This window comes from Schistocerca serialis, chromosome 2 (assembly GCF_023864345.2).
Source record: "Schistocerca serialis cubense isolate TAMUIC-IGC-003099 chromosome 2, iqSchSeri2.2, whole genome shotgun sequence".
Lineage (NCBI taxonomy): Eukaryota > Metazoa > Arthropoda > Insecta > Orthoptera > Acrididae > Schistocerca > Schistocerca serialis.
Genome location: NC_064639.1, coordinates 830,534,725 through 830,550,442, shown reverse-complemented (window position 1 = coordinate 830,550,442; position 15,718 = coordinate 830,534,725). Strand labels below are relative to the sequence as shown.

At 40.6% G+C, this 15,718-nt stretch overlaps 1 protein-coding gene across 1 annotated transcript in view; it reads right to left on the bottom strand.

Moving 5' to 3' along the window:
• The window catches only part of LOC126458099 (Werner Syndrome-like exonuclease), a 64,235-nt gene that overhangs the window by 28,992 nt on the left and 19,525 nt on the right, over window positions 1–15,718 (bottom strand). The window contains exon 4 of the mRNA XM_050094925.1: window positions 4,520–4,605. Coding sequence (XP_049950882.1) covers window positions 4,520–4,605 — 86 coding nt within the window. The remainder of the gene's footprint in view (window positions 1–4,519; window positions 4,606–15,718) is intronic.

The following is a 15,718-nucleotide window of genomic DNA, read 5'->3' as shown; positions in this document are numbered from 1 at the left end:
GCATGGTGTAAGGAGTGTAAACATTGGATGACTGAACAGTGGAAAAATGTTGCGTGGAGTGACAAATCATGCTACACAATGTGACGATACGATGGCAGGGTGTGGGTATGGCGAATGCCCAGTGAACGTCATCTGCCAGTGTGTGTAGTGCCAACAGTAAAATTCAGAGGCGGTGGTGTTTTGGTGTGGTCATATTTTTCATGGAGGGCGCTTGCACCCCTTGTTGTTTTGCGTGGCACTATCACAGCACAGCCCTTCATTGATGTTTTAAGCAGCTTCTTGCTTCCCACTGTTGAAGGGCAATTCAGGGATGGTGATTGCTCTCTTCCAACACAATCGAGCACCTGTTCATAATGCAAGGCCTGTGGCAGAGTGGTTACACGACAATAGCATCCCTGCAATGGCCTGGCCTGCACAGAGTCCTGACCTGAATCCTATAGAACACCTTTCGGACGTTTTGGAATGCCTACTTCGTGCCAGGCCTCACCAACCAACATCGATACCTCTCCTCAGTGCAGCACTCCATGAAAAATGGGCTGCCATTCCCCAAGAAACCTCCCAGCAGCTGACTGAACGTGTGCCTGAGAGAGTGGAAGCTATCATCACAGCTAAGGGTGGGCCAACACCAAACTGAATTCCAGCATTACCAATGGAGGGTGCCACGAACTTGTAAGCCATTTTCAGCCAGGTGTCCGGATACTTCTGATCACAAAGTGTATCTTTCACTTCATTAAAATTCTTCAGTTTCTTTAACTGATAAAGAACACTTCAAAAATTATTATTTCAACAATAAAACTGCAACTACAACAACCAAATTTATTTATAAAACAAAACGGAATACACAGATACGATGAGCTACAGTTCTGGTATCTTAACAGTGAGTCACGTATTAATTTTCAAGCGGCTTCTAATGCGCATGACCTCATGAATGAGTTCATATTTATCCACAATAATATGGTTACATATTCTTTGATGCTTTATGATGTACAACACACATTATCGTTCATATGATGTTTATTTGCAAATACACCGGAGTTGTGACTGTTGCACTGACTGTTCCAAGGATATTATGAATAAGACATCACAGCAGATGTTCTTGCAGTAAAACTTGAAGGCAGAATATATTGCTGTTCTGAAAGTTAGCCATCTTTACGCAAAGAAACAATTACGATTGCTAGCTGCCTTCCAATGTAAATACGACTTTTAGTGCTAGGAGTCTCCAAAGAGATGTTTGTCTCATCTTTGATGCAGCTCTGTTCATTTAAGCAGAGAGGTTGCATCTTTAAGGGAAATAGATTCTGTAAGGAAAGAAAGGAATTTGGGAGGGATTGGTTGTGGCCTACAGTAAGGGACCAATCCCGGCATTTGACTAACTGAAAATGGGACACCACAGAAACCATATCCACAGTTGCCGCTGGATGGATTCGAACAACCTCGCCTCCCAAATCCAGGAATTGCTAGTTCAGCATCTCAAGGTGTGGAACTTCCCCGGTTGGCTGAGTATGTGAAAACACTGATTGTTGTTCGTTGTTTGCAAATAAAAATAAAATGCATCAAAACAAAAGGTGGAATACTGATATTGCATGTTTTTCCTTTGATTGTGCGTGTTTCGTCATTTGATAAAAATGCATGCATTTTAAGATTTAATTGTGCCGTGAATTTATGGCTTTAGTTACAATAGTATTACAAGAGGGTAAATAGATTTGGGACGAGAAAGAAGGGGGGGTGGGGGGGGGGGGGGCATGGTGCAATTAGCTCGTATGAATTCAAACAGCCCACTACAAAAATCTTTTACAAACAAACAAGATAAAGAATGTAGTCATCAATTACCCCTTCTGCTCTTTGCAAACCAGTCTCCATCATTCCGAATCGGAACCATACTTGAGTACCACCTGAATGACCAGATTTGGGCTAATAGTGATGGAATTATGAGCAAATTTTTTAAATAAATGAAACCTCAGCACTTGGGTGATATTTTTGTTGATCAGCACAATCTGTGGACAACGTAGTCAAATCCTGTTGTACTTTTATGCACTGATTTTTGCTTAATTTTATTAGCAATGATGTTTGCCACTCCGTTGCCTTGTGAAATACTTAAATATTTCAACACTTCGAGTTCTACCAGTCCGCTAATAACAACTCCACTGCTAACATTAAACTACTAAAGATAGGTTATTAGGCTAATATAGCAGTGCATACATTTATCATAACACTAATGGACGAATCAAAATCAGTTTTCGTCTTTCTGTAATTATAAGCTATGAGAACAGCAAACTGCACAAAAATAATAAATGGCGGCACTTACATTACATTACACTGCAACTAAGAACTGAAATGATGAACAAAACAAAAACCAAAGTCAAATAAGGCCAACAAGGTAAAACAGTTGGTCTTGGCTAAAGTAGGGATAGGTGAAAGCCGATAAAGCTATCAATATATCAATAATTAAAATCTATCAATAGCCATGTTGCCTATCAATAGTGCAAAAATCAGAACAAAAGGGACAATCAAGAAGTTTCCATTCAATGGCTGTGCAGTCCAGAATCAGTATGCCACTTAGGCAAACTCGTCGTGGGCACTGTGACAATCATCCCACCAAAGCACCATGTTTAAGATACCACTTTGTTAAAACACCGTGTTCTGCTATGTCAAGAAGTCTGTAACAGCCTGCTGCACACTCTCGTCCGACAGGCATTGTCAACCCTTCAAGGCCTTTTTTTAAGGGATCGAAAGCGTGAGAATGGCATTAGGAGAGATCAGGACTATAGAGCGGGTACTCAAGTGTCTCCGACTCAAGTTGGCGTAACTTCTTCCTTATATTTTGCAATATGGGGGTGTGCATTGTCATGACGCAGCAGCACCCCCTGTCACACCGTTCCACAATGGTGCTTTCCGACAGACATACTGCCCCATACATATTCTTCATTCTCCAATGGTTGTCTACCAGTGTCTGTCCTTCAGCACCCAATAAAAGAATAACAGCATGTTGGTCGTGTTTGGATGCATCTGGCAGTAACATTGTCATTGTTCACGTTCCCGCATTTACTGCATGCACTTTGAAAAGACCCAGGCCAGACTGACCTTTTGCCTACAAGCCGGTGCTTATATACACGTATTGGAGTCTTGCTACATTTCATTTACTCTGCAGCAACGCCATCGAATGGAAACTTTTTGACTGCCTCATATATCTTTCAATTTCATCACACAACAACTAGGTCTTGTGTAATTCATTTACGTGATTAGGAGGGGGAAGGGGGCGTCTAAACCCCAGCAACCCCCCCCCCCCCCCCCTTGGGCTACGTCCTTGGCTGTTATAATCTGTGATCAGAATGTAGGTGAACTCTGATTTATAACATGCTTGTTCGTAGTATTGGCTGGATGTAACAGTCAACTTGGCCTCGCCAGCATGAGTGTGAATTGCTCTGGAAACATCATAAGTTATCAAAGATTCCTCCACATAAATGCATACAAAATAAATCATAATCAAGCAAACAGAGACCAATCAGCGTAGTGTTCTGGATGATTAGCTGGCTCTGAATTTACACTGGGCCACCAATTTAACAATACAGGTAATCAAAGCATGCTTTACAGTACTATACACTGATGAGCCAAAATATTATGACCAATGCCCACTGCAATGTTGGATACCACCTGGTGGCATTTCAGGCATGTGATGCAATAACAAAAGTATGTAAGTGTAGCGGACTTGGATGGTGGATCACACTAGTGAAAATATGGGGTGCAAATGGGGAAATCCATCGAGATAAGTGCCTTTGACAAATGGCAGATTATTATTATGCAGAGCCTCTGGATGATATCACTTGCTACTGTTGTGATCCTCTACGGAAAGAGGTAGGAGGGCAGTGAAACTACCAATAAGCGCTAAATGGTTGAATGTCCACCACTCTTAACAGAACATGCGGTCTGGAGGCTTGTCTGCTCTGTAAAGTAGGATAGATCACGATCTATGGCATCTCTGCCGAAAGAGCACAATGCTGATGCACATACAAGTGTTTCAGAGCACACTGCTCATTGTACATTGCTGAACACGGAGCTCTGCAGCAGACACCTCTATGCGTTCACATGTCGACCCAACAACATCATCAATTACAATTGCAGTGGGCATGGGACCATCTGGATTTGACCGTTGGTCAATGGAAACATGTTGGCTCTTTGGATGAATCACGTTTTTGCTACACTAGGTTGATGGTAGTCTCCACGTCCTCTCTTCATTCCAAAAACAGACAAACAAGCTATTAAGCACATGGGAGTAATGTTTTGGTCTTTAGTGTATAGTTTACCTAATTGACTGTATACAATATACAATCATTGTGAGACATGTATTACACATCACACAAGAATGATAGATGGCTCTAGATTCTGCAGCTTTATACAGAACTCCCCAGAAAAAAGGGAATTTGTGTTGACCTTACAAAGATTTTATATTTACTGGAAAATATAAAGGAATTTAATCACATATTTCAGTCTAAAGAGCTCATAACAAATTTTAATACTATACCTCTTAATGTTGAGTCCAGCCAATCTTACCTTAGGGTGATTAAGGAAATGTGCAAGAGCCACAGGAATATTCCTCATCTGGCTGACCTTTGAAAAACAAATAGCGTTGTTACTGATCACATTCACATTTAAAATATTCACTGGTACAACTACTCAACACTACCTAAAGGCTAGAAGAATGACTGCTTTAAAACATCAAAACAACATTTAGCACATTAATATCTATGTGGGCCACAACTGTTCTGCATTATGTTCATGGTAAACAAATATCTCACAGTTGTAGAATACTTTTATTAACCAAAGTCTTGCACAATAGAAGTCACTATACATTACCACGGTTTCAGGGTCTTAGCCCCATCATCAGGTGTATCTGAAATCAGAAGTAAAACAACAGTTGTAAATCTAGTCCATTAAACATTTAATAAATTTTAAAAAATTAAATATTAACATTTAGAAACTCAAAATCAGATAAAATTATTTTTTTAAAAAAATCACCTACTTAGAAGTAGTTCGACATTATGTCCATGCCCAAACAACTAGTAGGAAAACATCTACCATAGATGGGTCATCAAATAACATCCCAAATTGTGGCTACAAAGAAACATAACTTCTTGTCACAGCCTGCGAAAATGGCTCTCGTCCCAAAGTTGCCACTGGGAATGCATGCTGTCTATAAAAGTAAAGCCACCATAGGACTAGAGGTGGGAGTCATGAGCTAGCCCAAAGTTGAACTAAGTAGTGACCTTGCACTGCAGAAAGAGCAAATAAGCTTACAATCTGATACAGTGAGCCACAAGAAAATGCCTTCTTTCATGGCCAACACTAACCAAATGCTGTGTGACCTGTGTGTCTACAGCAAGCAGACTGAGCAGTAATGCTGTGGGTCATGATCATGGTAAAGGCGCTGTGTTATGCATCCCTTTCACGGTGTTTACCACGAAAACATCCCACAGTGTTACTGCTCAGTCTGTTTGCTATAGCCGTATGGGTCACATGGGCGCACTGTGTCAGTGTTAACTTTGAGCTAGCTTGTGACTTCTACCTAATGTCCTAGGATGACTTTATTTTCATAGACTGCATACATTCCCAGTGGCAAGTTTGGTGTAAGAGGCATTTTCACCGGCAGCGAATGAAAGTTGGGGGTCTTTGCAGCCAAAATTTGGGATGTTATTTGACGGTTCACCTATAGTAGATGTATGTCTCCTAGTTGTTCGGGCATGTATGTGACATCCTACTACTGCTAGGAAGGCTATTTTATAATCATTTTATCTTATTTTTCTGTTTTTAAATTAAATCTTTAATTTTTAAAAATTTCTTAATGATTAATGGAGTAGGTTACAAATGTTTTTTTACTTCACATTTGATGATGGGGGCTACGACCCCAAAACCACGGTCGTATACTGTGACTTCTTTTGTGCAAGACTTTGGTCAATGAAAGTATTTTACAACTGTGGCAGATTTGTTTACCGTGAGCAATTATTATAGGGTTCTACAATTTGAATTTACTGAAAGAAATATGGACAGCTTCTGGTAGCTCCAGCCCACAAAATATCAAATTTTGTCAGATGGCACAAGGGGCCAGCATCTCACTTGAACCTGCCATTCACAACATGTTGTTTTCAGCAGGCAGTCAAGTTAAGACTTTGCTATTCAAGCTCCTAACACAGATAATATGCGCCATTGCTTTTAAATCTGTGAAGACCTGCATATAATCAAGGATCATAATTATAATTCCGCTAAGAGATGAATATTGTAGCAAATGTTCCGTAAACCAGCCCTCTAGCCATCACCTTTGAACTACTGACTAACACATGGAACCATTATGTATGTAGTTGGTTGCTATTGCATTGTACCAGTTGAAAAGTAAATTTCATAGTGTTTAATGTTTACCCACAAAACATTATAAGGAGATGATCGCATATAACTCCTCTCTTTTTATTTTATTGCCTTTTAAATTAATTGTCTTGACAGTACATGTGTTTGTTGTTCCCACTTTATAGCCTGAAGCGAACTGTCCCTGTGAGGAAACACTACTAACTCTCCAAATGGATGCCACTGACTCATTCTGCAGTAGCATTACTGAAACACCAAACTTCAAATCAAGTTTATGGATAGTTGACAATCTTGAAATTGATCACACTTTAATGGAAAAAGTGACTTTGCTGGCATTGCAGGGACCCTGAGAATGAAGATGGCCTTCTCTTCAGGCACAACCAATTTAATTGTGGTTTCAATTACTTTCCACTAAATTTCCACCAAGAGCCTCATTTCAATATACAATCTGGGTATCTCTCTCTCCCCCCCCCCCCCCCCTCCCCCCCCCATAAAAAAGGCCCAAGTACAACATATAGCATTTTCTCTTTTTTTTCACTATTTGCTGTATTCAAATTTATGTCTGTGTCATGGTGTAACGTCTATTTGCAACAGTGAGGTGTGTGGAAGGGGTCTACAATGAAAGCTGATTCTACACAACTGCTCTATTAGCAGCTGAAAAGAAGTGGCTTTCGAATGGGAACCACAAACATTTGATGACAAGTCAACGGAATCCTCCACCTGAAAACACGTCTGGTATGTCAAACATGGCATTAGTGACAGTATGTATGTTATGTGACAGGAATCTCTTACTGATGCACTTGAACGCCTGGTGAGTGAGTGAGAGATTCCTACTTGCCTGATTAAGGTGTTCGTATGAATGTGAATGTGACCACTCCCAAGAAAACAATGAAAACACAATAGTTTGTCACATAAGCTGCAACAAATGAATGCAACAATTTCACAATTAAAGTCTTCCCTGTGGTCTGCCAAAACACGTTTTTAAGGTTTTTGAAATTGTATTCCATTTTGTACTTTTTGACTCCTGAATTTTTCATTACTGTGAGACATCTATGTGCTACCTCGCCTCCTCTCAGTGTTCATCACATTTACTTGTGATGGTAATGTATTCTTACCATGACTCATAGTCTATAACCAGTGTATAGTATGACAATCACTGAAGACTAAGGACTCTCATGGTTATGATGGAGTGTCTAGTAGAATATTAAAGTACTGTGCTGCACATGTTAGCCCTGTATTTAGCCATATTTGTAATTTTTCCTTTAGGATTGGTCAGTTTCCTGAGCGATTAAAGTACTCAGTAGTAAAGCCGCTTTATAAAAAGGGAGAAAGGGATAATGTAGATAATTTTAGACCTATTTCTATGCCATCAGTGTTTGCAAAAGTTATTGAAAAGGCTGTGTATGTAAGGTTAATTGATCATTTTATATCACATGATTTGCTATCAAATGTACAGTTCGGCTTTAGAAGTCGTTTGACAACTGAAAATGCTATATTCTCTTTTCTCTGTGAGGTACTGGATGGGCTAAACAAAAAGTTTCGAACGCTTGGAGTATTTTTTGATTTAACAAAGGCATTTGACTGTGTTGATCACACAATATTGCTCCAGAAGTTGGACCATTACGGAATAAGGGGAGTAGCTCACAATTGGTTCACCTCTTACTTTAGCAACAGGCAGCAAAAGGTCATTATTCACAAAGTTGATAACGGCTGTGATGTGGGATCTGAGTGGGGTACTGCCAAGTGGGGGGTGCCCCAGGGATCAGTGTTGGGGGCACTCCTGTTCCTTATTTATATAAATGATATGCCGTCTAGTATTATGGCTAACTCTAAAATATTTCTGTTTGCTGTTGACACTCGTCGGCGGCGGCGGCGGCGGCTGATACTCGTATCCGAGTTTTCATTTCTCTCCTGAGATTTCCTTTGTCACGGTTCAGGCGTGGAAGTGTCGTTGATGGCTTAGCAATCCAATCCTAGCGTGGAACAGGCGGCCACAGACATTACAGCTGATGGAAGGTGGAGGACGTGGCTGAGCCTGGAGGAGTTTACGTCTCTGGCGTTTGTCATTCTCCATTCTTCGACGTTCCAGCTCAAAGTTTTGAAGAGCATTTGAGGTAACTGAGCGCCAGCGACTTCGGTCTTCTGCTATTGTGGACCAGTTACTCGGATCGATGTTCAAGTTTTTCAGATTTTTCTTGTACTGATCCTTATAACGTTTGAGAGGGGCACCTCGTGGCCTTTTACCTGTGCTCACTTCGCTGTACAGCATTTGGCGTGGAAGTCTGTCATTTTTCATCCGCTGGACATGTCCGACCCATCTGAGTTGATGCCCAATGATAAGAGCTTCCATGCTATGCATTTTTGCTTTCTCTAGAACAGCCGTGTTGGATATGAAGTCATCCCATTTTAGGTTCATGATATATCTTAGCTTCCGTTGGTTGAAGCGTTCTAGTTTCTTCAGATCGCAGCGATACAACGTCCAGGTTTCGCAACCATATAGCAGGGTGGAAATGACTACAGCTTTGTACACCATCAGTTTGGTGTACAGTGTTAGGTCTTTATTCAGGAAGACACGCTTTGTAAGACGACCAAATGCTACATGTGCAGCACGTACTCTATTCTCCACTTCTTTTCCAGATGAGCAGTTGGATGACAGTATGCTTCCCAGGTAGAGGAAATGGTCCACTTGTTCCAGGAGTGTATCATAGATGGATATGCTGAAGTCAGGAACGGAGGAGCCAGGAGTTGGCTGCGCCATCACCTTTGTCTTTGAAATATTGATGGAGAGACCAAATCGTTCGTACGCCCTGCTGAAGGAATCAACTGACAGCTGCAACTCTGCAGGTGAATGAGCTGGAGAGGCATTGTCATCAGCATACTGCAGCTCTGTCACACGAGTGGTACTGGTGAACCTTTTTGAATGGAGTCTGGACTGGTTGAATAATCCCCCATCAAACCTGTACTTTAGTTCTATTCCTGCATTGTTTACGGTTGTCTCGTAAAGCATAGCTGCCAGATACAATGCAAATAATGTAGGTGCAAGAACGCATGCTTGTTTAAGCCCACTTGTTATTGGGAATTCACCAGTCATGTTGACACTAGCTCGGTAGTAAAGGATGTTGTGTGCAACATTGACTCGGTTTCAAGTAGAGCAATACATGACCTCAGTTCATGGCTTGTAGAAAATAAACTAACGTTAAATCACAGTAAGACTCAGTTTTTACAGTTCCTAACACACAATTCAACAAAACTTGACATTTTAATCTCACAGAACGGGCATATGATTAGTGAAACTGAACAGTTCAAATTCCTAGGTGTTCAGATAGATAGTAAGCTGTTGTGGAAAGCCCACGTTCAGGATCTTGTTCAAAGACTTAATGCTGACACTCACTTTCGAACGGTATCGAAAGTGAGTGATATTTCAACATGTAAATTAGTCTACTTTGCTTACTTTCATTCACTTATGTCATATGGTATTATGTTTTGGGGTAACTCTTCCCATTCTAGAAAGATATTTTTGGCTCAGAAACGGACGGTTCGGGCAATAAGTGGTGTGAGTTCACGAACCTCTTGTCGACCTCTTTTCACGAGTCTGGGCATTTTGACATTGGCCTCTCAATATGTATATTCCTTATTGTCGTTTCTTGTTACCAATATTAGTTTATTTCCAAGCATAAGCAGCTTTCACTCGGTTAATACTCGGCAGAAATCAAATCTCCATTTGGATCGGGCTTCCTTAACTCTTGTGCAAAAAGGTGTGCAGTATACTGCTGCATCCATTTTCAATAAGCTGCCACTCGAATTAAAAAATCTTAGCAGTAATCCACGCGCTTTCAAATCGAAACTGAAGAGTTTCCTCATGGGTCACTCCTCCTATTCTGTCAAGGAGTTCCTTGAAAAATTAAGATGATTCTCATTGTATTGCTGATAGCGTTTGCTTAAACTTATGGACTGATTTTCTTTCAGATTCATGAACATTTATTTTTATCTGTTATGGCTTTTTATGGTGTAAGTTCATGTACTGATACGTTCCATGACCTTGGAGATCTGCTCCTCAATTTGGTCCTACGGAACTTGACATTTAAATAAATAAATAAATAAATAACAATTGTCAAGACTACATTTCAATGCCTGGATGGACAGTTCATAATTTTGTGAAAATAAATAAACAAATAAAAATAAATGTCATGAAAGAGCTTTGAACCCAGGCCATCCCGCTAGCAGACAAACACCTTGACAACTTGACCACAATGCCGTAGGTATTTCATAGTGCTCACTGTTGCACTTGTTAACCTTGGATCATTCACTGTTTCTATTTTGCTTTTTTTCACACTTCATTACACCTTCTTCCTGTTTTCATGCTTGATCTGTGTTCAATTTTTGATGGGCTATCACTGAGTCATCTTACCACTAAATCTGAGGGGGGTGCGATGAGGAGTTTCCCTTGTAAGTGTCCTTGTTTGTCTCTTTACAGAGTTGAAATGTAATTGTTTCTTTCTTCTTTACATGAATTGAAACAAAAAGAGAACATTTCTTTTACATTGCAGCCTTTTCTCAGCATATTTATTGGTTACTGTAAATAAATGAATAACTATCAGACTAAGTTTTCAGTAGTTAAGTGGCCATTGATTAAAAAAATGAAGAAATTGAAAGAAACACAGCAGCAGGTATTACATGAAATAAATAAGACTTTTTAGAGCCAAAAGCTATCTGGAGTCAGATGCCCTAACAGCCAGCCCAAATGTAGTGCACAGTTTATGGTGGAACCATACTGCATCTGTGGGGTGTCAAGGTGACAGAATAGTCACAACTGACCCCAGCAGATGATGAAAAGAGTGCTAACTGACAAATTAGAATTCCTGCATGAAAACTGCACACTGTAGTTGGATATTTCTTTTGAAATTTGGTTGTGATATCATATAAAGCCTCAACTTAAAACGGCAAATATTTCAATGTAGTAATAAGTACACATCACCACACTTTTATGCATTAGCATAAGAAATATATATTTATCACGAACATTATCTACACACCTCTAGAAAATATACATTACAGTTTGGTCATGCTTGGGCCACCTCTTCATGCTTGACCACATCATTTCACACCACAGGAACTGAAAGTGGTTAAGCAGGAATTGGATCCATGCACACATAGAGAATCTGCCATCCATCAAGTAGCAGTTTGGATCTTCCCTCCCCACGGAACAGCATACTTGTGGAGACCATCAACAGCTAAACGCAAGAATGATTCCAGATTGTTGTCCTATAGCAGACATCGAGGATTTCACACCCATGGTCTGCGGTAAGAGCATTTTCTCTGCACTGGGCCTTGTTAGGGATTTTTACCAGATACCTGTGGCACTAGACAACATTCCCAAGACAGCTGTAAGCACTCCTTTTAGGCTGTTAGACTTCCCCCTGCATGCCTTTCAGGCTATGTAATGCTGCTCAGATGATCCAATCTGCCTGAGGTTATATGCGACTTGGATTATTGCTATGTATATATAGACTATGTTTTGGTCATGTCACCCTCAGAAGCTGAGCACCTGTCACACCTGCGACAACTCTTTACCCAAATGAAATTTTCACTCTGCAGCGGAGAGTGCGCTGATTTGAAATTTACTGGCAGATTAAAACTGTGTGCCAGACTGAGACTCAACGTTTGCCTTCTGCGGGTAAGTGCTCTACCTCCAAGTTTCGCAGGGGAACTACTGGGAAGTTTGGAAGGTAGGAGACGAGGTACTGGCGAAAGTAAGATTGTGAGGATGGGTTGTGAGTTGTGCCTGGATAGCTTAGTTGGTAGAGCACTTGTCTGCGAAAGGCAAAGGTCCCGAGTTCGAGTCTCGGTGCGGCGCACAGTTTTAATCTGCCAGTAAGTTTCAACTCTTTGCTTGTCTACATGAACATGGTCTCATTATTAATTCATCCAAATATGTCTTTGGGGCAGATGTGGACTCTGACCACAATCTATTGGTTATGAACTGTAGATTAAAACTGAAGAAACTGCCAAAAGGTGGGAATTTAAGGAGATGGGACCTGGATAAACTAAAAGAACCAGAGGTTGTACAGAGTTTCAAGGAGAGCATAAGGGAACAATTGACAGGAGTGGGGGAAAGAAATACAGTAAAAGAATAATGGGTAGCTCTGAGGGATGAAGTAGTGAAGGCAGCAGAGGATAAAGTAGGTAAAAAGACGAGGGCTAGTAGAAATCCTTGGGTAACAGAAGAAATATTGAACTTAATTCATCAAAGGAGAAAATATAAAAATGCAGTAAATGAAGCAGGCAAAAAGGAATACAAACGTCTCAAAAATGAGATCGACAGGAAGTGCAAAATGGCTAAGCAGGGATGGCTAGAGGACAAATGTAAGGATGTAGAGGCTTATCTCACTAGGGGTAAGATAGATACTGCCTACAGGAAAATTAAAGAAACCTTTGGAGAAAGGAGAACCACTTGCATGAATATCAAGAGCTTTGATGGAAATCCAGTTCTAAGCAAAGAAGGGAAAGCAGAAAGGTGGAAGGAGTACATAGAGAGTCTATACAAGGGCGATGTACTTGAGGACAATATTATGGAAACTGAAGAGGATGTAGATGAAGATGAAATGGGAGATATGATACTGCGTGAAGAGTTTGACAGAGCACTGAGAGACCTGAGTCGAAACAAGGCCCCGGGAGTAGACAACATTCCATTAGAACTACTGACAGCCTTGGGAGAGCCAGTCCTGACAAAACTCTACCATCTGATGAGCAAGATGTATGAGACAGGCGAAATACCCTCAGACTTCAAGAAGAATATAATAATTCCAATCCCAAAGAAAGCAGGTGTTGACAGATGTGAAAATTACCGAACTATCAGTTTAATAAGTTCAAATGGTTCAAATGGCTCTGAGCACTATGGGACTTAACATCTGTGGTCATCAGTCCCCTAGAACTTAGAACTACTTAAATCTAACTAACCTAAGGACATCACACACATCCATGCTCGAGGCAGGATTCGAACCTGCGACCGTAGCAGTCGCGCGGTTCCGGACAGAGCGCCTAGAACCGCTAGACCACCGCGGCCGGCGTTTAATAAGTCACGGCTGCAAAATACTAACACTAATTCTTTACAGACGAATGGAAAAACTAGTAGAAGCCGACCTCGGGGAAGATCAGTTTGGATTCCGCAGAAATATACGAACACGTGAGGCAATATTGACCCTACGACTTATCTTAGAAGCTAGATTAAGGAAAGGCAAACCTACGTTTCTAGCATTTGTAGACTTAGAGAAAGCTTTTGACAATGTTGACTGGAATACTCTCTTTCAAATTCTGAAGGTGGCAGGGGTAAAATACAGGGAGCGAAAGGCTATTTACAATTTGTACAGAAACCAGATGGCAGTTATAAGAGTCGAGGGACATGAAAGGGAAGCAGTGGTTGGGAAGGGCGTAAGACAGGGTTGTAGCCTCTCCCCGATGTTGTTCAATCTGTATATTGAGCAAGCAGTAAAGGAAACAAAAGAAAAATTCGGAGTAGGTATTAAAATTCATGGAGAAGAAATAAAAACTTTGAGGTTCGCCGATGACATTGTAATTCTGTCAGAGACAGCAAAGGACTTGGAAGAGCAGTTGAATGGAATGGACAGTGTCTTGAAAGGAGGATATAAGATGAACATCAACAAAAGTAAAATGAGGATAATGGAATGTAGTCGAATTAAGTCGGGTGATGCTGAGGGAATTAGATTAGGAAATGAGACACTTAAAGTAGTAAAGGAGTTTTGCTATTTGGGGAGCAAAATAACTCACGATGGTCGAAGTAGAGAGGATATAAAATGTAGACTGGCAGTGGCAAGGAAAGCTTTTCTGAGGAAGAGAAACTTGTTAACATCGGGTATAGATTTAAGTGTCAGGAAGACATTTCTGAAAGTATTTGTATGGAGTGTAGCCATGTACAGAAGTGAAACATGGACATTAAAAGTTTGGACAAGAAGAGAACAGAGGCTTTCAAAATGTGGTGCTACAGAAGAATGCTGAAGATTAGATGGGTAGATCACATAACTAATGAGGAGGTATTGCATAGGATTGGGGAGAAGAGAAATTTGTGGCATAACTTGACTAGTAGAGGGGATCGGTTGGTAGGACATATTCTGAGGCACCAAGGGATCACCAATTTAGTATTGGAGGGCAGTGTGGAGGGTAAAAATCGTAGAGGGAGACCAAGAGATGAATACACTAAGCAGATTCAGAAGGATTTAGGTTGCAGTAGTTACTGGGAGATGAAGCAGCTTGCACAGGATAGAGTAGCATGGAGAGCTGCATCAAACCAGTCTCAGGACTGAAGACCACAACAACATGTCTTTGGGGCAGCAGATGTTCAATTTCTTGGCTATACAATTAATGCTCAAGGGACTCAGCCATCAAATATGCGCAATACTTGGTTTTCCATGACTTACAGCAATCAAGGAACTACGATGCTTGCTCAGTGTCACGAATTATCATCATCATTTCATACGTAACCAACAACTGTCTTATGCCTCTGTATAAGGCCTAATTTCTCATATCTTATCCTCTCAGTTCTTACACACTACGTATGTTGGCAGTAGTAGAATCATTTGGCAGTCAGCTTCAAATGCCGGTTCTCTAAATTTTCTCAGTAGTGTTCCTCAAAAAGAATGTTGCCTTCCCTCCAGGGATTCCTATATGAATTCCCAAAGCATATCTCAAACACTTACGTGTTGTTGAAACCTATTGGTAACAAATCTAGCAGCCCGCCTCTGAATAGCTTTGTTATCTTCTTTCAATCTGACTAAGTACAGATCCCAAACACTCTAGCAGTATTCAGGAGTAGCTCATACCAGCACCCTATAAACAGTCTCCTTTACGTGTTAACCACACTTTTCTAAAATTCTCCCAATAAACTGAAGTTGATCATTCGCCTTCCCTACCACAGTTCTCACATGCTCATTCCATTTCATATCAATTTGCAGCATTTGTCCAGATATTTAAATGACTTCACTTTGTCAAGCGAGACATTACTAATACTATACCTGAACATTACAGGTTTGTTCTTCCTACCCAACTGCATTAACTTATATTTTTCTACATTTAGAGCTAGCTGCCATTCATCACACCAATTAGAAATTTTGTCTAAATCACCTTGTATCTTCATACTGTCACTCAACTTTGACACCTGACCATATACCACAGTATCATCAGCAAACAACCACAGATTGCTGCCCACCCCGTCCACTAAATCATTTGTGTTTATAGAGAACAACAGTGATCATATCACACTTGTCACAGGCACTTCTGACAATACCCTTGTCTTTGATGAACACTCACTGTCGAGGACAATATTCTAGTTTCTATTACTTAACAAGTCTTTGTG